This window comes from Anomaloglossus baeobatrachus, chromosome 4 (genome assembly GCF_048569485.1).
Source record: "Anomaloglossus baeobatrachus isolate aAnoBae1 chromosome 4, aAnoBae1.hap1, whole genome shotgun sequence".
Taxonomy (NCBI): Eukaryota; Metazoa; Chordata; class Amphibia; order Anura; family Aromobatidae; genus Anomaloglossus; species Anomaloglossus baeobatrachus.
Window position 1 is genome coordinate 527,460,912 of NC_134356.1, and position 26,633 is coordinate 527,487,544.

A 26,633-nucleotide genomic window follows, 5' to 3' on the forward strand; every position below is an offset into this window, starting at 1 on the left:
ATCTGGCTTGGGCTCTCGAGTCGGTGTGTTGCGGCTGAGGGTCAGGAGACAGGCTGATGTTGCAAAGAGCATTTTGGTTAACCTTCAGGTACCCCCCCCTTCCTTTTCGGGTTCTTCAATGAAGAGTTGTATTGTTACATGGCTGATGTTTATGTTATGAATAAATGGGGCTGCTGTGGCCTTTATATTCCAACGTCACACAGTGTTTGTGTTTATTTTAGATAAGAACCCTAGGGGGTAGGGTGTTGTTGGGGAAGGTCACAGGCCTTCAGTCAGACATTCCGGAGTCATGAATCTGGTTAGACCCTCATCCACCTTTGCAGGGGCTGGGACCAAGAGATCTGCTCTATTCATTTTTTTGGTGTCATTATAGGCCTTCTTTAAGACCCTGTCAGGGTAACCTCTTGCCAGGAACCTCCTTTTGAGGTCGTTAGCCTGATGTTTAAAGGCACCCTCATCCGAGCAATTTCTCCGCATTCTAAGATATTGCCCTTTAGGTATTCCCCTCTTAAGGGGAGCAGGGTGGTTACTTTCCCATCTTAGAATGGAGTTCGTAGATGTCGGTTTTCTATATGTGCTCGTTCTGAGGGTGCCCCCCTCCATTTTAGTGACCAGGACGTCCAAAAAGGGCAGGCTGATGTGATTTGCCTCATAGGTGAAATGTAATAAAACGTTACTGGACTTTCTGCTGTGATTTTTCAGCGGTATGGATTTAAACAAAGAATGGTTAGGATTATGGGAAACTTCAGGATTTTATGTCTTTTAGAGCTATGTAAACCTTTTATATCTGCTCAATGGTCATAAAATAGAGCTGTCCTGGCCAGAACATCAAGGTGGGAATTAGAGAGGCTAATGGAGCCTTTGATTTTTTAGCATGCTTCAGTAAACCACACTCAGCAGGAGCTTGTAGTGGATTCCAAATGTAAGGTAACATATAAACTATTCCAGATGGACCTATATATATTTATTTCGGACTTTGCTTCTGTTGTATGATTAAGCTACTTTAAGAGTCTTAGTGCTATACTTACTTCTGAGCCAGCTGCTGAGCAGTTGATGAGGTTGTTATTGGGATTGGCGATCCAGAAGGTGGAAACAGCGCTGAAAACACAAGACGTGGAAAATAAGTGTCCGGCTCACGACAGAAAACAGTTTTGGATTCTCATCACTGTCTATAGACTCAGGTTACTGTCTATAGACTCAGGTTACTGTTTTACCAAGTAGGACAAACACTAAAGGGTTCATATATTCTACAAGAATCTAGCCATGTAATTTATCATTATTTATAAGAATAAGAAGGCAGCAGGGCACCTCTTACACTAAATTAAGATGGATATAGTCATTGTTCTACCAAAATTAATCGGTCAAGTCCTAACTGCAGTCTACAGCTGGCGGCATGTAGAAAGGGCAACAGCCAAAGTATAAGGGCTAGGGCACACGGCAAGTAAAACGGCCCGGGTGGAATGTGATAAAAAAAAAAAAAATTATATATAGTATATATATATATATATATATATATATATATATATATATAAAATCGCATTCCACTTGGACTAATGTTACCCTATGGGGCCGTTCCCAGCCTTAATTGGACCGAGAAAACAGTCGCAGCATGCTGTGGGCTGTGGGTGGAATCCATCAATATTCACTCACACAAGTCTATGGGTGCGAGTGAAACATCACACTGCACTTGTATGATAATTGCATCAGCTGGCAATGGAACAGATAGGGAGATTAGTCCCTCCCTCTCCTCCGCAGCGCATGCCACCTCCTCCTCAGCAGTGATCCGATTGCAGTGGCAGGACACTCGGCTTACACTCGCAGCACATTGGGAGCCGAGGGTCATTAGCATATTGTATCTGATGCACTCGCATTGGATGCCATACACTCGTGTGGCTCCAGCCTAAAATACTAAAATCTAAATATAGTGTAATATAATCATATATAATGTATATATCAAGAGTAAGCAATCTCACCAGATTCTGCCTACTTACTTGCAGTCCTGCCTCGGTTTTGCTATATATCCAGGATAGGATCCTTCACTTATTGTCTTGCACATTTTATTATCTCTGTCAGAGGGCAGTAAAGTCCCAGCTTTGACCAGAAGACCTAGACAATGGTCAAACGTGTTGCGCTCCTCAGGGCCATCTTCGGTGAAAAAACAATGGCCAAGAGTGTCATAACCCACAATGTCTTTTACCTTAACGGAAAAAAAAGAGAATTATTGTAATACATTCAAGGCCATTGATGGAAATTATTACTAAACAAAGTAAAAGAGCCTAAAACTACAGGCACTTCAAGTCCTCTTTATGTAGCAAGAGTTCCTACCCTATAAGACAATGAGAATGCAACTGAAATTGACTCTAGTGCTTGTGAAGCTGATGGTGAATCAACTATCTGTCCAACATTGGCCTCTGATATATATATTAATAAATTGAACTCTTTCCCTTATTTATACTTTGCTCTGATCGATGCTTCGAAAGTACCTACCAGCAATCCATTGGTGCCGTGGACAGTTACACAACGAGAAAACGCATGATGGATGGAGATATCCTTCACATAAGTGGGAGGATAATAACCTCCCTTCTCATCCACATCACCCGCAGTGTGGAAGTGGATGGGGTAATGTCCCATTGATTGTTGTCCCATGTGTTTCAGTTCTATGCCTTCCAAGTGAACAGCTTTAAAGCCTTGGCTAATCTGAAATTGATAATACAAGTCATAATTTACAAATGTACAAATCTTCCAATATATTGTTAAATATTAAGAGTTTAATAAAGACATACCTTAATATGACCTCCGAAGGTATCAAAGTCAAAGAATTTACACACTATGTGGTTGTAACAGTTTTCTTCCATTTCTCCAAAAATTACAACATTCCTACTAAGAAGACCAACTTCTGCTCTCATATCAACCCCATCCATTTCTTCTCCGATATGGAGATACTTAGCTTGCCCTAAAGAAAAAAAATGGATTTCCATTAGTTAAGGGGAAAAAACAAAACATGAATTTCTTCTACTGAAATCTTCTCACCTCCGATTTGGCAAAAACATACTTGTAATTTAGCTAACAGAATCCCCTTGTAGATCCAACAATAACAGATGGTCTAATATTAACTTCTAGCTCGGCATTGAATTTAACAAATTCCATTATAATGTATCACTGTGCAAACAAGTAAGCTGAGGAGTTTGTTCCCTATAGAAGTAATTTCACCCTATGAATGTAAATGTTAATTTTTTTATTTTATTTTATTGTTTTTTTAGCCGAACACTGACTTTTAAAGAACCCCCCCCCAGAGTTTGGATTCAGAGTTCGGGCGCTTTACGTATGAACTTCACTTGTCCGAGCATCGCTGTCCTCGGGTACGCTCAGTGCTCGGCTCAATGCAAGTCACTTGCAGTGTTTGAATGGCTCACACTGAGAGTAACAAGAGTATTATCAGATGCAGTGTGTAACCCCCCCAATAATGTAAAAACTCGCCCACCTGGCCCTGGAAGTGATCTGCTTATGGCTGGCTGCATGTGTGAGGAGACCCGCACTGCTGATCAGTGACTTCCATTGTGGTTCGGGCCAAGTCCAAACCTGTGGAGGTACGGTTTGCCTGCACGCGCTTAACCAAACTTCCATAGGTTCACTCATCTCTAGTTATAAACCCTTCAAAGTCCAGTTTCACACATTTGACAATCATGGTCTGTGTGAGGACCACAATGTTTAGACCAGCCATGGGTCTCGTGACTAAGATTCTCCAACTTCATAGACTTGAATGCAGGTGGCAAGATCTTATCAGTAGACTGGTGGTAAATCAAAAAATTGGGGTCCATACATGAAGCATGAGCGTCGGATGTGCAATAGTGGCCTTACTGTTTTTTTGCCTGCACCTTGTTGCCCTGGCCTTAATAGGTAAATATTAGGAAGTAAGGATCAGTTAAACCAACACTGCCTCTTCTTTATTCTTTGGATGATTGTGGATCCCATAGGTCAGACCCTCATTGATCAAAAAGTGTTTGCATATTCTAAAAAATTGCCATCACTTTAATGGATGATAAAACGTCTTTAAACTTATCCTAAAAAATATTGAATTCTACTACCTACAACAAAAAAAAAGTTTTCTTTTTCCATAAACAGCGCCCCTCTAGGCATAGACAAATCCTTTAGACAAGAGTGCAGCTGCGAAAAGAAAACAGACCCTTTTTTGTAATCCAGAACAACACCAAAAACTGACTGCACCATATTTTTATCCAAAATGTAACTCTATGTTACATGATAACATTTCCATCTTTTATGGAGGAATCATGCTTTAGTAAGTGTGTTTAATTCTAAATATCACTCTGTAGTACTATAAGTTGATTATAAGAATAATAAATAGGCAATACATTGTATGATGACATTAATGGAAACAGTCACAGAAACCATTTATTTTGTCTGTTTCTAAAAGGAATTTTGGAAAATACGATACGAGATTCGTGAATATTTGAAATTATGAGGAATGTTGAAGGACGCGGCAGTCAAGTACATCAAGACATGTCTAGCCACTTCATTTCTCTACCTGCTTTGAAGCTGCCTATCACATATGGTCCCTGTTTTGCTCTCTCCTACTAAAATTCCATCGTAAAATTCCATTGTCCCCGAGAATTAGAGGATTACTAGACACAACATTCTTAGCCCGGTTGCGTGCAAGGCTTGAACCTTCTTCTTTGTCAAGTCTGGGGAGCACATAAATGCCTAGACTCTGCTTCATATACAGTGCACCTTTTATTACAAATAGTAAAATCTTCAATTGAACAGTGGTAAACCATTCAATGTGTAGGACAAAGAGCAGTACGAGGTAACTGCAGAAAAGCCTCCGTAAATATCCAGAATTCTATTAACTTATCAGCAGAAACATAGTGAATGACTCCTATTAACATCCTATAGATCTACTCTATGCTAGAGCTGCTCAAGGTATTATTTATCTAAACTATAGTTTAGACATGATTCTGGCCTTATTATACATTTCCATACGTATGATATGAAAAGTGTGCTCCTCAGGCATAGTTAGGGAAATTCCTCGAGATGCTGCGCCCAAATTATCTAATCAGCTTCTGATATTCTTGTCAAACGTCAGGAGGTAAAGGCTGCACGTATATAAATCATATAGACCATTTCTAGATTACTGGGTAGTGGCAGAACTATTCAGTGAGCCAAGAATGCTATATTTATTCAGCTCCTAATGCCAAAGTAACTAACATGTCTTTCAATCGGAGGCCTTATTTCAACAATTAGACACATCTGACACAGAAATGTTGAACCTAATTGAAATAAAGCATAATTCTCCTAAATGATATGCAGCACAGGTTACACGAAGCCTGAAATGAAAACTCCAGCGTAATACAATGGCAGTGTCATAGACGTGTTATTTTTATGTATAAGCAATAATGTGCAAATACCATTTATCTAAGTGAACAGTAGCACGAGGTGGTATTAAAGGAAAAGGGACTGACTCCAGACGCCCCAGCATGCTACATGAAACACCTGGTCCCGGCTGGGTATGTGGACTTCAGCCGTGTGGTCTGGGAACCCTTGCCGGGTGCATATTGCATCTGATCTAACTGGGCCAGTGCGTCCCAGTGCAACCCAGCCCAGAAATTACGGTGCACATGTCGCGGGCGGGGAGGAGGGTGTCAGCACACTACGCTCACCCCTTCTGCTCGGGTCCGGCGGCTGCTGCTCAGTGGTGGCTCGAGCGGTGGGCCGGATCCCGGGGGCTTCTCGAGCGGCACTCCTCGCCCGTGAGTGAAAGGGGTTTGTTGGGTGTGGGAAGTGTTTATTGTCCGTGACGCCACCCACGGTTGTGGTGATTTCACCACCGCTGCTCAGTACAGGGGTCCCGGGGATGGTGATGCGGAGCAGCCAGGTGTTGTGTTGCCCCTCCGTGGGTAGGGGTTGGTGATCCCGGGGCCCGGTGATGGTTTGGGAGGTGCAGGGCCTGGTGGGCGCAGGGACGCGGGGGCAGCGCTGTGCCTTGCGGCACTGTGGTACTCACTCAGCCTGAGACGTGGACACAGTTTTACGGTAAACCAAACGGCTGGATAGACGGTCCCTCGGACGGCTGCACTTGCTCTCCCGGTAGGTGACGGTGATGTCCCTCTTCCTTGCACCTTTGTGTACTTTTTGGTTGCGATGGGTCCCCACCGGTAACCCGCTCCCCGGCTTCAAGCTGGACCGGGGGAGCTCTACTCTTTGCCCGCAGGCGCTGGCCCTAAGAAACTGGTGCCTTGGCGGTGTCTCTCTTACACTGGCTGGGCTGTTGCCTTCAATCGGGACTTGGTTGTTGGGGGATCTACGTCCCCTTCACTGACGGATTCGGCAAATTATGGCGACTCCAAGCCTTGCCGGGGTCCGAGAGGCCCCTGCCCTGGTGCTGACTGTCCTTCGGAACACTGCTCCAGACCGCCGGGCACACAGCCTACGGGGTCCTTCCAGGAACTTCCAAACGGTCCCCCTCCAGACAGTCACCGCCGTTGCTGACCTTGCTGACCTGTCCTGCACACAGCTGGACCCTTCAGGCTTTCCTTCTTTCTTGTCACCTCACTTGCTTTCCTCCTTTACCACTTTTCTACTTTCACTACTTTCACTTAGCTGTTTACTTTAGCCCTGTCTGGGCTACTCCTCCACTCCTTCCACTTCCTCCTCCCTGACTAGACTGCCTGGTTTCTCCCGCCTCCAGAGCTGTGAACTCCTCGGTGGGCGGAGCCAACCGCCTGGCCCACCCCCTGGTGTGAATCATCAGCCTCTGGAGGAAGGCAACAAGGATTTTTGGTTAGCTGAGATGTTCCTACCTGGGATGTAGGGTGTGGTGGTGTGTGACCTGTGTCCCCTGGCTTGCCCAGGGCGACACACACATTGTGACAGTTGCCTTCCCAGCCTGCAGTCCCACGTCCAATCTCCTCAGGGCTCCCATAATGACCGGAGAACAGCCTTGCACATCCGGACATCTAATGGAACACCACTAGGTTGGCTGACTACGTCACTCGCCAGTAGAGGTTAAAGGCTGGTTAAACCTTGGCAGTTAATGGGCCTGGCCACTAGAGTCCTGCACTAGTAGGTTATCCAGTACTTCAAAGGTTAAAGGGCCTGGATGTAGGATTTCGTCCTCCAGGTCCTATGACATGAAGCATCTCAGTTCGAGGATCGGCCTCTAGTAACAACACTGTTCACACCCTGTATCTCGCTACTTCTTCTCATGTCTCCTTTGCTTTGTTGCCATAAACCACCCACTCTATGGGTATCTCTCTCACTAATAAATAGGTTATATATGAAAATGAAGTATTTATCCCTGAAAATTATTGCAATTACAAATTTTGTTATACAATTGTTTATATCCCTTGTGTGTATTGGAACACCACAAAAACAAAAATGAAAAAAAAGAAGAAAAAAAAAGCAAATTGGACATAATTTCCCACAAACTCCCAAAAATGGGCTGGACAAAATTGTTGGCACCTTTCCAAAACTGTGGGTAATCAACCTTCTTTCAAACATGTGATGGTCATTCAAACTCACCTATAGCAAGTAACAGGTGTGGGCAATATGAAAATCACACCTTAGAACCAGATAAAAAAGGGGAGAAGTTGACTCAATATTTGCATTGTATGTCTGTGTGTGCCTCTCTCTCTCTCTCTCTATATATATATATATATGTACTGTATTTATAGTGAGGGAGTGAAGAAGTCGTATCCAATTTCACTCCTCCGTTCTTTGCACTGTAGTGGAGAGCGACTCTGGCTGCAGTAACCTGTGGATTTGGCTCTGCTGTTTCACCAACCTGTGACTTACTGCTCTTGCTGAATCCATTGCCCACATTGAGTGCTTAAAACTCTGCCCTAAGTGGATACATTTACTATTACAGTTAATGTCTATTTACCAGTATATACTAAACATAATAAAATATAATAAATCATTATGTTACAAGAAAATGAAGAGAACAAACAGGAAAAATTATAGTTTTCCAGCATGCCTAATGCTACAATGGAGACAATGCCTATCATGCATTAATATATTCCATTACCCTCAGACAACTATGGACAGATGCCAGGGATCGCTGGGTCGGTGAAAGCCTGTATCAATCATAATATGCATACTTATTTACGATAACCATTGGATAGACAAGGAGCCCACTATAAAACATATATACCTGGAGCCAGCTGTGCGTATGTGTGATGTATACAAATGGAGACCAGATACAAAAAAGATCCATAGCATTGACGTCTGTTAATCTATCAATATCACATATGCTGGATAAGCAGAAAAGTGCCCAATGGTTTGGCATTTACTCAGGATAGTAAAAAATTAAAGCGTCTAATTAGTACACAGTAATTCAGAATCAAAGAACCAGCAGAGAATGTGAGAAACATGTTTGTGCGTCCTGGAAATGGACCAGAGATATAACTATCATATTCAATCGCCAAGACATAGCAGGTTAGGAGTCTTACAGTAGGCGTACAATAGTTGCACATGTATCAAATCATTTTTCCACTGTGCAAATGATGCCAGTGTAGACACAGATGTGTCTCCCTATACCTAGACATATGGTTCGACTATCACATTTCATCTAAAACAAACTCCGGTGAGAATTTACCATAGCTTTACATTCCCGTCATAGACAATATTACTCCAGGAGCAGTTTAAGATAAAATTCATTCTTTGTTTCCTTGCATGAAATGTGTTGTCTGTTAGTGAAGCTGAACAGAGCGACTGTCCCACTTGTATGCTTTTAATTTAATCATAATGCAGGTCATGCTAAGCTGTAATCACTCCGAAAAATGCCAAAAATGCACCGTGTGCCGTCTATATATAAACTCGCTTTGTAGACCTGGCTCAGCCCACAACGCTAGAGATATTCTGGAACATTTAATTCTAAAACAAAAAAACCCTCTTTTAAAGGTCTATTTAAAATAAAGGAATGCCTTTAATTTAGAGCCTGAAAAAACAAACGCCTATACTAACAATACCAGGAGCAGAGAGTTTCCATGATTATTTCTGCCAGGGTTAAACTGGTTTAGTAAGGGAAAAATAAGAAGTACAACAATAAAGAGTTTTATAATGAGAAATGGAGAGAATTCTGAAAAGTAATACAAGGTAAGAAAAATAAATGCGTGTATGTATAAAACAGAGGTTACCACAACTACATCACCAAATTATCCTTCAGAACTTAAGGTACCATCACACATAATGAGATCGCTAGCGAGATCGCTGCTGAGTCATGGTTTCTGTGATGCAGTAACGATCCCGTTAGCGATCTTGTTATGTGTGACACCTACCAGCGATCAGGACCCTGCTGTGAGATCTCTAGTCGTTGCCGAATGGTCCAGGACACATCGCTGTGTTTGACACTGTGTGACAGGGTCACAGTGACTGCTGAGATCGTTATACAGGTGGCTACTGCGTCCTGTATCGTTCCTGCATCGCTGGTAAGGTCTCACTGTGTGACATCTCACCTGCGACCTCCCAGCGACTTACCAGCGATCCCTATCAGGTCGCATCGTTTTCGGGATCGCTGGTAAGTCGTTGTGTGTGACTGGGCCTTAAGTAATCTGAAATAGTTTCAAAGAGTAAATAATTAAAATTGGGTTTATCCATTGGGATCTAGAAGGGTGGTCACTTTGTGATATATTGATTATGGCAGTAGAGACTAGAAGCTACTAAGGGGACATAGGAATAACTATTGCTTACACATGCTGATCCATGCAGGTGGGTTTGATCTATATGCATGTAAATATGTAAGCATGTATCCTACTGTACATCCATAGGAAAATACAGGCTATTTAAAAAATCAAACACGGCTGTTCCAGTTTGAGATGTTTAGTTACCGAACAACTGTTCATTCAACTGATGAATGACATTGTTCGCCAGCCCATATTTGTTTCGTCTATGGGGCCCTTCAGTCATGCTTTATACCACTTCAATTCTTAATGGATTCTATTTAATACATATGCCAAAAAAAGCTCCTAATACCCCCAAATGAGGCTTGTGATCTAACCTACTGTTGGAAAAGACGTTTCATTGTTACAAAAAAAAATATTTTCAGAGTCCTTCCTTTCCTCAACCCTGAATCTACTAAAATGCTAGTGCATGCCCTCATCATCTCCCGCCCTGGCTACTGCAACATCCTCCTCTGTGGTTTCCCTGCTAATATTCTTGCACCTCTCCAGCTCATTCTTTTTTTTTTATTTTTTTAAATTCTTTATTTATTAAAAAAAAACAAACAGTACAAAATCAGTTAAACTTGACCACATTATACATATCTATGGGGGCGATCAGATTCCATATACAGATACAGCTCCAAGTAATGTTCTTACCCCCTTAGCATGTAGGTTTGTGCATTTTGAAGTTATTAAAGGGGAAGATGAAATAGAGAGAAAGGAAATAAGAAAATGGAGAGCACACCGGCAGAGTAACTTCCTCCACAGCCCTCAAAGAGAGGCTAGAAGGTGAGAACGAGAAGAGGAATGAGGGTAGAGCAGAGAGGTGAGAAGAGGAAGAAAGAGAGCAAAGGAAAAAGGGAGAAGAAGAAAAGAGAAAGAAAAAAAAAAAGAGGGAAAGGGGGAAGGTGGGGGAGGGTAGCAGCCTGTGGGAGAAGGGAAGGGGGAGGGGAGCCAGTCCCTCCAGGGGTAGACATCCAACAAATGCCAAGATATCACTTCGAGTCATCCATCAACCGGTTGTATTCGCTAGAGAACCTGAAGTCCAACCAGGGGTCTCCAGTTCATTCTTAACACTGCTGCCCGATAAATGTACCTTTCCTCTCACTAATTTTCTCTGCTTCTCCCCTCTACAAATCCCTTCATTGGCTCACAATTCCCCAACATAATCAGTTCAAACTGCTAACACTGACTTACACAGCAGTATATAACCAGTCTCCTCTATATACTGTATATATCTGAACTAATCTCCAATATCTTCCCACAAGTAATCTCCAGTCCTCCCAAGAGCTTCCTCTATCCTCCGCACTCGTATGTTCCTCACCCAATTGCCTGCAAGACTTCTCCCAAGTATCCCCATCCTCTTAAATTCCGTGCCCCAACACATCTGATTATCCACCACATTCCAACCTGTACGGAAAAACCTGAAAATCCATCTCTTCAGGAAATCTTACAGCAAGCCATTACCCTGCTGCCGTTTCACCATTATCGTGTAGACCACAAGGGTCGCATCCTCTTTCCTCTGTATCAGTCTGTCAATGTTAGTTTTTTCATTGTAATTTGTATGTAAACCCCTTTTCCCATGTAAAGCACCAAGGAATCAATGATGCTCTAAAATAAATAACAATAAAAGTATAAAAGCTACTAGTCTGGTCTACAATGCTATGTTATACCTTCCTTTTGTGATAAGCTGGCATGATTGAAGCCAAAATAATCTTTTATACTCTGTTGGGTCAATAGCACTCTTTGGACACACTTAGCGCCCACATTAGGAGCTTGTCTTGATGTATATGCTAATTAATATTATTATTGTGATGTAAACAAGGAATTCCGTTTTGAAAGCATTTGGGGAATTTTGGTTTAAAAGTTGATAAAAATAACACTAAAAGGTTCATTTCACGGATACTTCATAAAAAAATGAAAAGCATATTGTTCTAAGTGGGCTAGGTTTCCAGGTCGGACCGCTCTCAAGCTACAGAATACAAGTTCATTATCTATTTCAAAAACATCCAGTTCTATCGAGCCCTTCCTTATCCACCCTCAATGTTATTCTAAGATAAATACTAAATCTAATCTTACACTGAAGTAACACTATATTATCTTAGGTTACATAAATAAAGCTGGCGGGAGGATTCTTTCAGGAATTTTTGCAAGGAGTCAGCAAGTGTCATGTTTATATAAAACAAAATGTTCTTGCCCCATAAGTGCAACATTGAGACTGTACATGGAGGAGTCATCTGCAATGTACATGTGGAACGTAAAGTATTTTATTTTTATCAAGACCTCTAGATTTGACATAGAATGCGCTGTTCACTTGTAATCCCAAATCCCAATATTTACATGATGTCCCTTTATATTATCAATGTATCAGTACACCATTTGTCATATCTGATGTTGGCTCAGAATTAAAAAAAATATGTATTTCTACCTCAAAGCATCTGTTGTTTATGTGTAAAGAAAATGAAAAGCTGTCCTGGTTCTAGATCCCTTCAAAACTACATACAGCATATCACAAAAGTGAGTACACCCCTCACATTTTTGTACATATGTTATGATATCTTTCACGATATCCCTGACGATGCCGGATGTGCGTCACTAACGACGTGACCCCGACGACATATCGCCAGATATATCATACCGTGTGACGCCCGCATTAGTCTGCTTACTAATTCAAACTGCAGATGCTCACCCAAAATGTCCTCAATGTATTGGAACTAAAGAAAATGTATTGCATAAAAAAGTACTATAGAATTTTTTTCAATGCCTTATTGGTTTATGGAATAATGTATCCAGTGTTTTGTAACATATTTTCATTGTTTATATACTCCTCAAACCCCTTCGCTCCTCACCAGTGAGTAGTCTCTTAATACCACTTCATTCCGGCTCTCATGTTAGAACAACATGTCTGTAGTAGTCGTCTATGTATTCTGTGCTCCTAAGTGTCCCATCATGGTGAAGTACATGGAGAAGAATTGCCAGAGCGGTCAGAGCTGCAATTAGCAGTAGATTAGATTTGTTTTTGGTAATCCAGGTCCTGACTCATGGCCTAAAGATTTTATAACCCACGCAGCCTTTTTAGAACATGATTACAAATATTATTCTTCAAAGTTTCTTATTACTAAGTGACAAGTGATTGAATATTTTATGGCGCGTGAAGATGGGTCAGAAGAGGTGCCAGAGTGTGTGCTCCGTGTGTGTAATACAGAACAGAGCCAGGCCACTCTAAATATAGTTTTTGTTATATTCTAACAGATTTTGTGCTGATGAATGAATAGAGGGGAAATATAGTTTACCAAAATGGTCTAATATTAACCCATTCCTGTAGCGAATTCTCACATTACGATCCATTTGAACTTGGTTAATGAATTTAGTGTCGCATTATCAAATATAAAAGCAATATCTTTATAACTCCCAAAATGCTTGCGCTTTAAAACATATCAGCTGAATCTATTGAATGGTGTGTGATAACTACAGTATAAAGAGCAGCAGTGACAATACAACCTGTGACATTTGTGGGGTCCCACTCCTCCTGACCATTGTTATCAGCAATCGAAGACTGGAAGAGGAAAGGTTACTAAAGATTTAAAACTAGCGCCACCTCGTCTTTATACCTTCATTTTGTTTTTAAAGAACTTGTCTCCAGGATCCCTGCAGACCGTCATACAGTATACAGAGAACATCTGCCAGACTGCATGAAAATGAGCACAAAGTGGTGCAGTTAGCTTCTGGAGACCATGCTTAGCACCAATGTGAGCCAGCGCACACCCCCTGCCCTGAGGAGGAGGATGGCAACCTTCATTATCTAAGAAAAGACTGATGGCACTTCCTAGCTCTCTAATGTGATCAGGAGCATACTGACATGAAACATAGTGACAAAAAAGAGACAGCTGCACTCTGTAGTGCTAAGATATGTGTAACAATGAATATGGGGATATAGACATGCATTACTGCTAGGGGAAATGTAAAAAATGAGATACTTAGCAGATACTAAGTATCTCATTTTTTACATGTTTCCCATAGCAGTATTGCAGCTCTATATCCCCATATTCATGGTTACACATATCGTATAGTACAGAGTGCAGCTGTCTCTTTTTTGTTACTAACCGTCATTATCCACATTGACATGCAAATAGTGCTAGCACGATATATAATAAGAAGACCAGTGCATGTTGTAATATGGTGGAAGGTATGTATCATGGAGGTGGTATAAACCTGGAGTTTGCTCTGGAACCTGTAGTGCTATGAAGCTGACTGGTTTTATGGATAGCTGGAGAGACGGGCAGGTCTGGCTATCCACACACCTGTGCCCATGGGTATGTCTCGTGTCAAAATGGAGACTGATTGTTTGACACATGGTCAGTGTGTGGAGACTGCTATGCCTCCAGGGAGCAACCTCTGAAAAGAGGGTTGCGTGTACTGACTGGGGTCAATGAGGAGAGAGGGACATACCTCCACTGGGATACTTCTGAAGAGAAGGATATCCGAACCGGTGTGTCTGTACCGAGAGTTACACGGACTCTAACTTTGTGTGTGTGCCATTAAGCTGGAAGGGGCCTTGTATTATGTGACCAGGGGTGTGGTTTATGTGGTATTTAATAAACCCACTGGAAAGCATTCCTGTGTACTACGTCAAACAGCCAGCAGAGTGAGTAACCCCATCACATTGTGAAGGAAAGAGTTAATTCCATGGCCCTGAAGAGGATAGAGCAAATTTATTCTATTCTGCAAGGCAAGCAATACAATTGCAAGGTTGTATGGATGCCATAAGGAAAAGGGGTGCACACTGGGTACTGAGCATGGTCCAGAGATGCCCATGGGCCCAAAAGTTGTTAATGAGCCGATTTAAATCGCAAAAACAATGTAGCACTGTTTTTAAATTGCAGACATCATCACTTTAGGGTCTTCACTCTGTCACCTATTCTTTGTTCTTCAGCTGTTCTTTTTTTCAACTATTTACTTTCACTCTCTCACTGTGATAACTTCAGACGATGGTCGTTCTCACCTCTCCTCTGCCATCACGTCTGACTCCTTGATTTCGGCTCAGTGCACATGATCTCAGACTTTCGGTCGTGCGCACTACCAGCATGCATACACCCGGCTTCATAGTGCGCATGACCAAAAGTCCAAAATCATGTGCACTGAGCCAAAATCAAGGAGTCAGACGCGATGGCAGCAGAGAGGTGAGCGCAAGCACCCTCTGATGCTACGCATTCATTAGCATGTTAGTACACCCACAGGGGTGTACTTACATGCTAAGGGGGCCAACTAGCCAGGGGAACTAATGCCCCTGTGACTAGTCCTTCCGCTCATTAGCATATGATATTTGATCTTTAAAAATACTTTTTCTAAAGATCTCTTTATCTATGGTACTGGATATAGGGACAGTTAGACAGGGATTAGCAATATGCACCCAGAACTGCTTGTGCTTCTGGGTGCATATTGCTCCTAACAGGTTCACTTTAATAATAATAATAATAATAATAATAATAATAATAATATATTAATTCTTTCTGTTAAACAGCTTTCTTGATGTCATGTCTTCTTCACGTGTCGGTTCCCTATGACCGCCCCTGAAAAGCACAAATAGCATAAACCAGATGTTTTACTCCGGCTAAATCTCTACACACGTCTCCCATTTCATCCTGGCATTGCATAGCTATTTGTTTGCAGTTCTCCGGCATTTAGAGTAAAGAATAGTACAATATATTCAACATCTGTCTCGCTGTGATTATAGAGCCGTTTCTGTCATTGAAAACATTTTTCAAAAAATCATGGGAGGATTAGTGCTAAAGATAGAACATGCAGCGATCATGATGAAGCCGATGAAGCCCTGACATGAAAAGCTTGTGTGCTGACATCTCTTGTTAGAGCCTGCCCGGACAGCACAGACCGGGGAGCAATAAACTATCTGCAATGGCCGCCACTGACGCCCAATGCTGTTTCTCACTTTTAAAATAAATACATTTGTAGAGTCAAAGCTCATTCACTATCTATAGGAATGGTAGGGTCTATTTGCATCTACACATTAATGAAAAAGAAATTCTACAAATAGTAATTAAAAAAATGTATGAAGCTCTCCTGTAGACTTATTATGAGTATTTCTGCAGTCATCCATTTATTACTCCGGCTACGTCCTCTACTAGTTATCCTATGGACAGAAGAGGGGAATGAAGCACTGTATACAAACACCAACTAAGTGTACGATCACAATGGCATATAATGGATGAGTGCAATATGAGGAAAAAAAAATTGCATTGCACTCGGACCAATGTTAGTCAATGAGGCAGAGCAGATGTGCGAGTTTTTCCTCAGCTCAAATGAGAATAATGAAAAAAAAAAATCGCAGCATGCTGTGATTGCATCTATCGGACACGACTCGTCATGCAAGTCAATGGGTGCGATTAAAAATAATATATATATATATATATATATATATACATATACATACCGTATTTTTCGGACTATAAGACGCACCTGACCATAAGACGCACCCTGATTTTAGAGGAGGAAAATGGGAAAATAAAATTTTAAGCAAAAAATGTGGTCATAACACACTTATGGGGCGAGGATCTGCTGCAGACACTTATGGGGTAATGTCCTGCTCATATACTCCCCATCCTGCTCATATACTCCCCATCCTGCTCACATACTCCCCATGCTGCTCATATACTCCCCATCCTGCTCACATACTCCCCATCCTGCTCACATACTCCCCATCCTGCTCACATACTCCCCATCCTGCTCACATACTCCCCAGGCTGCTCATATACTCCCCAGGCTGCTCATATACTCCCCATTGCTGCTCATATACTCCCCAGCCTGCTCATATACTCCCCAGGCTGCTTATATACTCCCCATTGCTGCATTGCTGCTCATATACTCCCCATTGCTGCTCATATACTCCCCAGGCATCCCCGTTCCCCTGCAGCATCGCAATCTCCTCCTGTCTGTCCCGTGTGGACACATGCGCACAGCGATGATGTCATCGCTGTGCGCGGCGCTAGTCTCCACGCAAGTCAGCTGACCGGAGAAGACAGGAGGAGATCGCGGTGCTGCAGGGGAACGGTGAGTAATGTGTACTGATTCACTGCCCCCCGCGCTGATGATCATGCACGGGGAGCAGTGAATACAGCCGCACATGATCACTCCAGGCTGTAGTTGCCAGGGGTGATCATGCGGGCCGGCTGTTTATCCCCCGCCCATCATCCCGCCCACCGGTCAGTGCCAGCTTCAGCGCTGAGAGATGATGGGCGGGATGATGGGTGTGCATATTAAATGAGCGGGTCCACGTGGTCACAGCAGGCTGCTACAGCCTGCTCGTGCCCCCGATGACCCGCTCCATCGCAGCACCCTCATTCCCCGCAGCCCTGTATTCAGACCATAAGACGCACCCCCCACTTTCCCCCAACATTTGGGGGAAAAAAAGTGCATCTTATAGTCCAAAAAATACGGTATGTATATATATATATATATATATAAATAATAATCAGACTGCACATGGACCATCCTAGTGGCATCCATTTTTTATGGCTACATTACCATTCTGTAGCATAGGACACTGTAAATGACTGTAGAATACAAGTTTATGAGAAAAAAAAACGCATTGCATACGGATGGCATATAGATACTGGGCGAGAAAGGAAACACACAGTCGCATGACAAACGATTCCACTCATCCAACTTTTCAGGAGTGGATTCTGACCAGATTTTTACAGGCCAGTGTGATAAAGCCACTAGAGTTAGATACATGGACGGTACATCCAGTTTAGCTGAGGGGATCCAGACAGATAACAGAAGCTGACTGTTTAGGTAGTGAAGGGTTACTTCTTCTTTCAGTTCCATTATAGTAATGGAAGGGGTATAGGTCTACCAGGAGGGATTAGTATCTACACCACCAGGACTTCGCTGTTGATGGGGTCTCAGGTAAAGATGCCTATATCCTGCCAGGTTCTTAATTCCCAAGTTTAAGCAGTCCACAAAGGAAATCAGGTAAGTGTAGTAATGTGACCGAAGAGCAGGTCCTACTACTGGTTCAGATCCACAGGCCCCTATATGATTTGCCAATTTGACAAGGATGTGACAGACGTATGAAGATTTGCTACATTGAGACCTACTAGGCCGGCCGTAATGCTACGTGGAATGTGTCATTAGAAAGGACCCATTTAATTCAGGTTTTTATGTTAAAAAGTAACTACGGCTTTATCTATTTTTAGAATTAACAGTAGAAGTGAAGATATAAACCTTTGTGATATATTTAAATTAGAGAATCTCGTTTCTTTCCACATTTATGTCACTTCTTGTCTCCTGCGCTGATCATTAACTCTAAAAAGCTATTGAAATCCATCTACAAATCATCAGTGAAGGATGAAATGACATCTGCTGCCTATAAAAGTCTATGGAGAGGGGAGATGCTGGAGGGGAACAAAAGCAGAGAGACACAAGGAGAAAAAGCAGGGGCTTGTAGTGCAGGGGAAGATAGCAGAAGGATTCCAGTCATATAATGACCAGAAATCGTATTATTCTTCATGTACACACATAATCGCTTATTCTGAAAAGATATCTGAAGACACATCATCACTTTGTTCACAACCGGACAACCCATTCTTAAATGCTAAAATGCCCCACATAAAATGAAAAAAACCTTGGCTGGCACTGCTCCTCACCTGACCGCTGCTGCCCATTATAGGCCACTGATCAGCTGCAGCCTTCACTATTCTGTCAGAGTGTGACATCCACATAATGTCATGTGACCGCCAGGAGGCACAGGATGAGCAGTGCCAGTCCAGAAGGGGAGTATGGAAGTTTTTGTTTTTAACTATTTTATATTACGTGCTTTAGCAACTACATTTGGTCTGTCCAGGGTTTTTCATTTTTTATTTTCATATCACCATCTATTTTTTTTTTTATCACAAATCTTGCAATTGTTACACTGCCTGTAAGGGGCACTTTGCATACTACGACATCGCAAGCCGATGCTGCGATGCCGTACACGATAGTCCCCGCCCCCGTCGCAGCTGCGATATCATGGTGATAGCTGCCGTAGCGAACATTATCGCTATGGCAGCTTCACATGCACTCACCTGCCCTGCGACGTCGCTCTGGCCGGCGAACCGCCTCCTTATTAAGGGGGCGGGTCGTGCGGCGTCATAGCGACGTCACACGGCAGGCAGCCAATAGAAGCGGAGGGGCGGAGTTGAGCGGGACGTAAACATCCCGCCCACCTCCTTCCTTCCGCATAGCCGGCGTGAGCCGCAGGACATAGGTAGGAGATGTTCCTCACTCCTGCGGCTTCACACACAGCGATGTGTGCTGCCGCAGGAACGAGGAACAACATCGTAACATCGGTATTTTCCAATTCATGGAAATGCCGGACCCTACACCGATGATACAATAACGACGCTTTTGCGCTCGTTAATCGTATCAAAAAGGATTTACACACTACGATATCGACTGCGATGCCGGATGTGCGTCACTTTCGATTTGACCCCACCGACATCGCAGCTGTGAAGTCGTAGTGTGCAAAGTGCCCCTTAGGCCTAATAGTAGATTCACTATGTGTCACCACAAGGACATCAACAGCAATAGACTAACGCAGACCCTTATGAATTAAATTGAAGGATTTTCTTCGCATGTTGTCAGGGCGGGGAGAACAAGTGATCTGTGTCATCACTGTGAATGGTGAGTTCTGTGTTATCCACTTAAATAGAGGGGTTACTCTTCATTGGAATCCTGTCTATGAAGATAATGAGACTACTAAAAACTAGAGCTGAGAGGACCCGTGGATGTTTGGATTCGCTGGATATGACCAGACTTTAGATAAAAGTTTGTATTGGGACTCAGACTTGATCTGAACTTGTTCTCGGCCCTCAAACCCTATATAAAAGTCAATGGGAACCCAAACCAATGGGCTCGATTCGAATAACGAGTATAATGGCAGTCAATGATTGGGCAGTTCAGCTCTCTGATCACATACAGCCAGCCATATACAGAGCAATTCTGGGGAAGACAGCGGGGTTTTTTTTGCACACTACATCCGTTAACGTTGATTTTACCCCAGTGTGAGCCATTCAGAGACTGCAAGTGTCTCGCACTTGGCCGAGCACTGAGTGTACCAGAGCACAGCGATGCTCAGTGTGCAGTACAAACCCCATCCTTTACAGGTCGGGTTCACTCCTCTCTAGTCATCTTTAGAGGGTAGAAAGCATGAATCTAGTATAAGGCCTAGTGGCCAGCTTAAAGGGGTTGCCTACTACTTTTACATTGATGGCCTATGATAGGTCATCAATGTCTGATTGGCCGGGGTCCAACATCCCGCACTCCCACTGGTTCCAGTGGTGGTAGTAGGCAGTCAGAAATGCTCAGTTCCGGCGCTGTTATGTCTTCTGGAAGTGGCTGCTGCTGGCTACTGCACATCAGTCTCCCAATCTAATCAATAGGAGGAGAATGTGCAGTACCCGGCCTTGGCCGCTATCAGAAGACAGAGCCACGCTGGAAGTAAACATTTCTGGATGCCTCCTGCCAGGACTGGGAACAGCTGATCGGCGGGAGTGTGGGTGTAGTGCCCCTGAAGCCACCAGGAGCTACCAGGTACTGCATCCTGTCAAAGATGCAGGGCCTACCCCCAGGGACCCAGAAGACTAGTGCTGGTAACAGCAAAACATTCATTTTAATCCCTGTTTTTTCCCATTCCCAAAGACTGGTGACAGGCTAGGGTTGGACCCAATGGATGGCCACCTAGGGGTGGAGCCGATCCAGTCCACTAGACGACAACCAGAGGGGAGGGATCAGACAGTCAGTAAGTGGAAGTGAGAGGAGACAGACGTAACCACACTGACAGGAGAGTGTAATGGTGACCTGAGGGCCCAGGTGTGTGGTTGCCAGAGGAGTACGTTGGAGTACTCCAAGAACCATAGCACTAACGGGGTACAGAATCCTAGGTCAGGCAAACGCTCCAGGCAAACCTGATAAAATCTGCACAGTGATGGGACCATCCAGGACCTCATTGACCATAAAGTTCGGGACACAATAGCAACAGGAGAATCGGGGAACAGGACCAGAGAAACCGACCCCACAGGGTTCAAGCTACCTGTTACACAGACTAAGACTGAACGAGAGGGGACCCCCAGACGCTCCAAGCCATGGGGATCCACCAGCCAGAGACAGGTGCAGGGGAAAGAAGCCACCAGATTACCACACCGGCACTGGGACTAAGGGGACCAGTGGTCAGGCCCAGCCTTCCTCGGGTTACCAGCCATAACAACACTGTGAGTAAAGAAACCAGTTACACTCCAATCCCTTGTGTGGCCTACCTTCTTTCCGCGCCCAACAACATCATCTATCCCCTGGGGCCTGTCCCTACTTGCGGAGGGCCCAACATTTAGGCTGCCACTAACACCAGCCCCAGTAGTGAGAACTGTGCAGCGTCGGCTCCACTTAAATAGCCGCAACCCGCAAGTGGCGTCACGACAAAAACTTTTATTTTATCTTCCCTGTAAATATTCCCCCTTTTAAAAGCGACCCCCAGGGTCACAGAACCGGGCAACGGCCACCCAGTGACATCTCCCCAACAATACACCGCCCGGGACCGACTACCCCATAGTCCTGGGGCGGCACACGGGGTGTTGAACCCCGGCCGATCAGACATTGGTGACCTATCCTATGGATAGGCCATCAATGTAAAAGTAGTGAACAACCTCTATAAAAGTTACAAGATTTCTGATCTATTTCTTTAATATAGATAGTGATAAAGAAAATTAAAAATAAATAAAAGATACACTTACTATACAAACTGATTTTAAACAATGTCATTTTTTGAAGAAACCATGCCTTTCATACCCACATGATCGGATTCTATAAAAGTTATGTATTCTACACAGAAATGGACTTTTTTGCATTTTGTCTAACACTTTGTGCTCTGGTTTTGTGGTGTATATGGAATTCTTCTGCAATGATGAGATCTGCCTCAGGAAAGAGGATGTTATGTGTATATGAAGTAATGGAGCACTGAACCATCTTGACATGTCGTCCCCAGCAGCTAGAGATCACACTTATCAGATAAGAGTGGACGGCAGATCACTGTCTGTATATGTGCCATAAATCAGACAAAATGAGCGTCAAATAGGAAAATACAGATGTTTAGAAAGGAGCAGGAAAAGCTTCGGCAATGATTCACAGCATAGTGAAATACAAGCTGCCCCTATACTAAAAAGCTTCTTTGTACCTGTCACAAATGTATACGTTTCCATCCCTTTAATGAAGGTAAAGGAAAACCAGAGGTAATGTATAAACATATTACTCCTTCATTAAGCCTGACCTGCCACTATGAATTAGCACTGCCTGATGTGAGAGTAAACTCCCTATACAGCATGGTGGCGTTTTGCTTACATTTTTTTTAGCTTTAGATAAATCACCCTTGAATCTGTGATTTCCTCTGACACTTTGTGCCCGGTACGTATACTGCCTCCACTGACTGTAAATGCTGCAGAACACGTTAATACAGATCTAAATAAACAGGTCTATTAAACTTCTTGTTCCACGTCCAAGTGTTTGCTAAATATTTAAACATTATCGATTTTGTTGGTTTATACAGATATGTGCGTATATAGAGAATCAGAGGAGCCGGCTCCATGACCTCTCATACACTTACAGTCCATGCCTCTCTGGCTGAACTCTGCCGTTCACTGCACCGCTTGCTTTTTATCCCCTCTCTATTACACTTTCCTGACCGCTTTTATTTTCTTTGAAAAATGGCCAACCTTTCCCTTGGCAAAGCAATCCAAGTCACATCGGTTGGATACAATTATCCCAATACAAGTTTCCACAAAGGCCATTACCCCCCTGCAGCCTAGATACAGAAGATATAGGTGACATATAAACGGGGAGGAATGTTCCACTACTTATCAGGTCTCCCCATCTTTCTACAGGAAACAATCAGAAAACACAATGAGGTTTTTTTAGATAGTGATAAACAACAACTTATCGGAATGAAAAAAAAAACCCACCATGGAGCGGTCAGACTGGGACCACCCGACTGATCTTAGAAATGGAAATAATTCATAGAGAGAGAGTGTTATCAAAATATGTGATAAGTATCAAGCATTATGAAAAGAAGGATTAGCCGAGGTCGATAGGCATTTCCCATTCTATTAACTGAAAGGGATTCAAAGAGTAACTAAATTATAAAAACACATGAACCTTCATAGCCATATTAGCAATACAATATTTGATACATTGGTCCTTGTGTCCAAAGCTGTCATACACATGTCATAAAGATCTGTTTAAAAGCTCATTTGGCAGACATCAATTATTCCAGACTAGCGATTAGCGAGCACTACCATGCTTGGGTGCTCGGTGCTCATCACAAGCAGTTGGATGCTCTAATGGGCACGACAACCCAAGTACCCAAGTATAAAGGAAGTCAATGGGGGAACTCAAGCATTTTCTTGGGAAATCTTCCAGAAAAAAAACTAGAGTTCCCCTTGACTTCCATTATACTCGGTACAAAAGTCAAGCCCATATAAGCATACAACTGCTTGTTACAAGTAACGAGCACCCGAGCATGGTAGTACTCACTCATCACCATTCCTGACTCCTCAATATATGCAAATGATAGTCTTGAATGAACATTCGTGTGTCTTCGGTGAGAAGAGAAGAGAAAGCTGCAGCCAGACAGCTCTTGTGGCAACTTATCTCCCAGAGAATGAAAGAGCTATCCCAAGGAGCATACAGGCCCCGGTAGGGCAGAGTTGTGGTGTACCCCAGTCTGCCCTACATTTGGCGCCACATCTGTAAAAAATATTAACCCAGATAGTCATGCCTCTCTCAAGCTGCTAGGTCCAGGATTACTTGGTGCTGGTGCAAGCGTTAAGTATTTAAAATGATGTAGAAAACATCCCTTTACTGCTATTATACAAATTATCTCTTCAGGGAGGAATTAGACAAACTCTTGTGCCAACTATTGGAAGTAGCAATCCTAAAAGTCAAAAGGGACCCTTTAACGAGCCTTGTCATGTGACTTAGGATTTATGCCAGATCAGAACCTCAATTTGAAGACAAGGTGTTTCGGGATTGCTGTCCCTCATCAGTGCAAACAATAGGTAGCACTAGAGTTTGTCTACTTTCTCACTGAAAAGACAATCTGCCTATTTCCCAGAGGAGCATTGCTAAAGTCTCCTCACTACTGGAATGCTGGATTCATGTGGAATGCTGGATTCATTCAAAGCCAGGGAAGGAGTCTTGCGAGGATAATTTGCATATTCCCAGTGCCTTCTGGGATAAGTGAAGAGTCACCGCGAGCTCAAGGAGAACCGGGTTTTGGCCGTTAGGAAGGAAGGAAGACTTCTGAAAGCCGCGCGCCTAGCGGCGTGCAAATTTTAGCCTGTCTTCTTCATTGTGAGCGTGAGTGAGCAAAGTGTGAGCAAAAGTAAGTGTGAGTAGAATTGTTTGTATTTAGTTGTTTAATTACTTAACATTTGTTTAGTGCTATCCCCATTAGAAAATGTGCTCCACTATTGCTAATGCGATCCAGTGTACATCTTGTCTCATGTATGCAGTCCTTGAAAAGCCGTTCGAGGGTGCATACTGTTGTTCGAGATGTGCGCAAGTTGCACGTTTGGAAGCCCAGATACTGGATCTAAATGAGCAGCTGGCAACTCTGAGATGCATTAGCAATATGGAAAGGAGTGTGCTGCTCACTGAGCAGCAGCTTGCTGGGTCAGATGTGGGGGAGGATTGTAGTAGGGAGCGGCAGGACGGTGAGGTAGGTAGCTGGGTGACAGTTAGAAAGGGGGGTAAAGGGAAAAGTGCTAGGAAGGCTAGTCCTGAACTGACACACCCCAATAGGTTTGCAAACTTGGCAGATGAGGGGGATGTCATTACAGGGGTAGCATTGCTGCAGCAAGGCATGACCTCTGAATGCCAGAGGAGTGTCTGCTCCAGTAAGGGGGGGAATAGGAGTGCAGGGCAGGCAAGACAGGTACTGGTAGTGGGGGACTCAATTATTAGGGGGACAGATAGGGCAATCTGTCACAAAGACAGGGATCGCCGAACAGTGTGTTGTCTTCCTGGCGCTCGAGTTCGGCACATCGCTGATCGGGTTGACAGATTACTGGGAGGGGCTGGGGAGGACCCAGCGGTCATTGTACACATTGGCACAAATGACAAAGTTAGAGGTAGGTGGAAGGTCCTTAAAGATGATTTCAGGGAATTAGGTTGTAAGCTTAAAGCATGGACCTCAAAGGTGGTATTTTCGGAAATACTACCTGTGCCACGAGCCACACCAGAGAGGCAAAGAGAGATCAGGGAGGTTAACAGGTGGCTCAGGAATTGGTGTAGGAAAGAGGGTTTTGGGTTCCTGGAGAATTGGGCCGACTTTTCAGTTGGCTACAGATTCTATGCTAGGGATGGGCTGCATCTTAATGGGGAGGGTGCAGCTCTGCTGGGGCAGAAAATGGCTAGAAGGTTGGAGGAGTGTTTAAACTAGGAATGGGGGGCGAGGGTGTTCACTTTATAGAAGGGGAATGTAGTGCAGATAGTGACCAGGGCACAAGTAATGAAATTGGGGGTGGTACGGGGGGAAGGGTTAGGACAGTCAATACAGTAAGCAGGAATATAGGTACAGAGTCATACGTAACGTGCATGTACACTAATGCCCGAAGCCTCACAAATAAGGTGGAGGAATTAGAATTAATATTGTTGGAAGAAAATTATGATATAGTGGGGATATCAGAGACATGGCTGGATGAGAGCTATGACTGGGCTGTTAATTTACAGGGTTATAGCCTATTCAGGAATGACCGTACAAATAAGCGAGGGGGAGGTGTGTGTCTATATGTAAAATCATCCTTAAAACCCATCCTGCGTGACAACATATGTGAGGGTACTGAGAATGTAGAGTCCCTATGGGTGGAGATAAGGGGGGGGAGAATGAATAATAAAATACTGATAGGGGTGTGTTATAAGACGCCGAATATTATGGAAGAGGTAGAGAATCTCCTCATAAAGCAAATTGATAAAGCAACGAGTCTCGGAGAGGTAATTATTATGGGGGACTTTAACTATCCTGATATAAATTGGGGAACAGAAACTTGCAGTTCCAGCAAAGGAAATAGATTTTTGATAACAATGAAAGATAATTACCTTTCACAAATGGTACAGGACCCCACAAGAGGGGGAGCACTACTAGACCTTGTACTAACCAATAGGCCAGACCGCATATCAAATATACAAGTTGGGGGTTACTTGGGGAATAGTGATCACAAAATAATAAGTTTTCATGTATTCTTTAGTAAGATGTCTAGTAGAGGGGCTACAAGGACACTAAACTTCAGGAAAGCAAATTTTAAAAGGTTGAGAGATGATCTTAGTGCAATAAACTGGGATGATGTACTAAGTAATAAAAGTACACAAAGCAAATGGGAGACTTTTATGAGCATCCTGAATAGGGCTTGTGCAGAAAATATACCCTATGGGAACAAACATGCTAGAAATAGGAGGAAACCCCTATGGCTAAATAGAGCTGTAAGGGAAGCAATAAAAGAAAAACAGAAAGCCTTAAAAGAATTAAAGAGGGTAGGTAGTGATGAGGCATTATATAATTATAGAAAATTAAATAAAATATGTAAAAAGCAAATTAAGTTAGCTAAGTTTGAGACAGAGAGACTCATTGCGAGAGAAAGTAAAAATAATCCTAAAATATTCTTTAACTACATAAACAGTAAAAATCTGAAAAGCGAAAGTGTTGGCCCCCTTAAAAATAGTCTTGGTGAAATGGTGGAAGGGGATGAGGGTAAAGCCAACCTGCTGAATGACTTTTTTTCTACGGTTTTTATACCAGAAAATGCCATGGCAGATGATATGACAAGTGATACCATAAATTCACCCTTGAATATTACCTGCTTAACCCAGCAGGAAGTGCGCCGCTGCCTCGAAATCACTAAGGTTGACAAATCTCCGGGCCCG

General features: G+C 43.2%; 1 protein-coding gene across 3 annotated transcripts in view; it reads right to left on the reverse strand.

The window, feature by feature from the left end:
* CEMIP (cell migration inducing hyaluronidase 1) overlaps positions 1-26,633 on the reverse strand; it is a 166,975-nt gene that overhangs the window by 40,101 nt on the left and 100,241 nt on the right. For all 3 annotated transcript variants that reach the window (XM_075345921.1, XM_075345919.1, XM_075345920.1), the window contains 4 exons: positions 2,784-2,953; positions 2,488-2,697; positions 1,992-2,197; positions 1,029-1,098 (listed from right to left, as the gene is read on the reverse strand). In XM_075345921.1, coding sequence (XP_075202036.1) covers positions 1,029-1,098; positions 1,992-2,197; positions 2,488-2,697; positions 2,784-2,953 — 656 coding nt within the window. The remainder of the gene's footprint in view (positions 1-1,028; positions 1,099-1,991; positions 2,198-2,487; positions 2,698-2,783; positions 2,954-26,633) is intronic.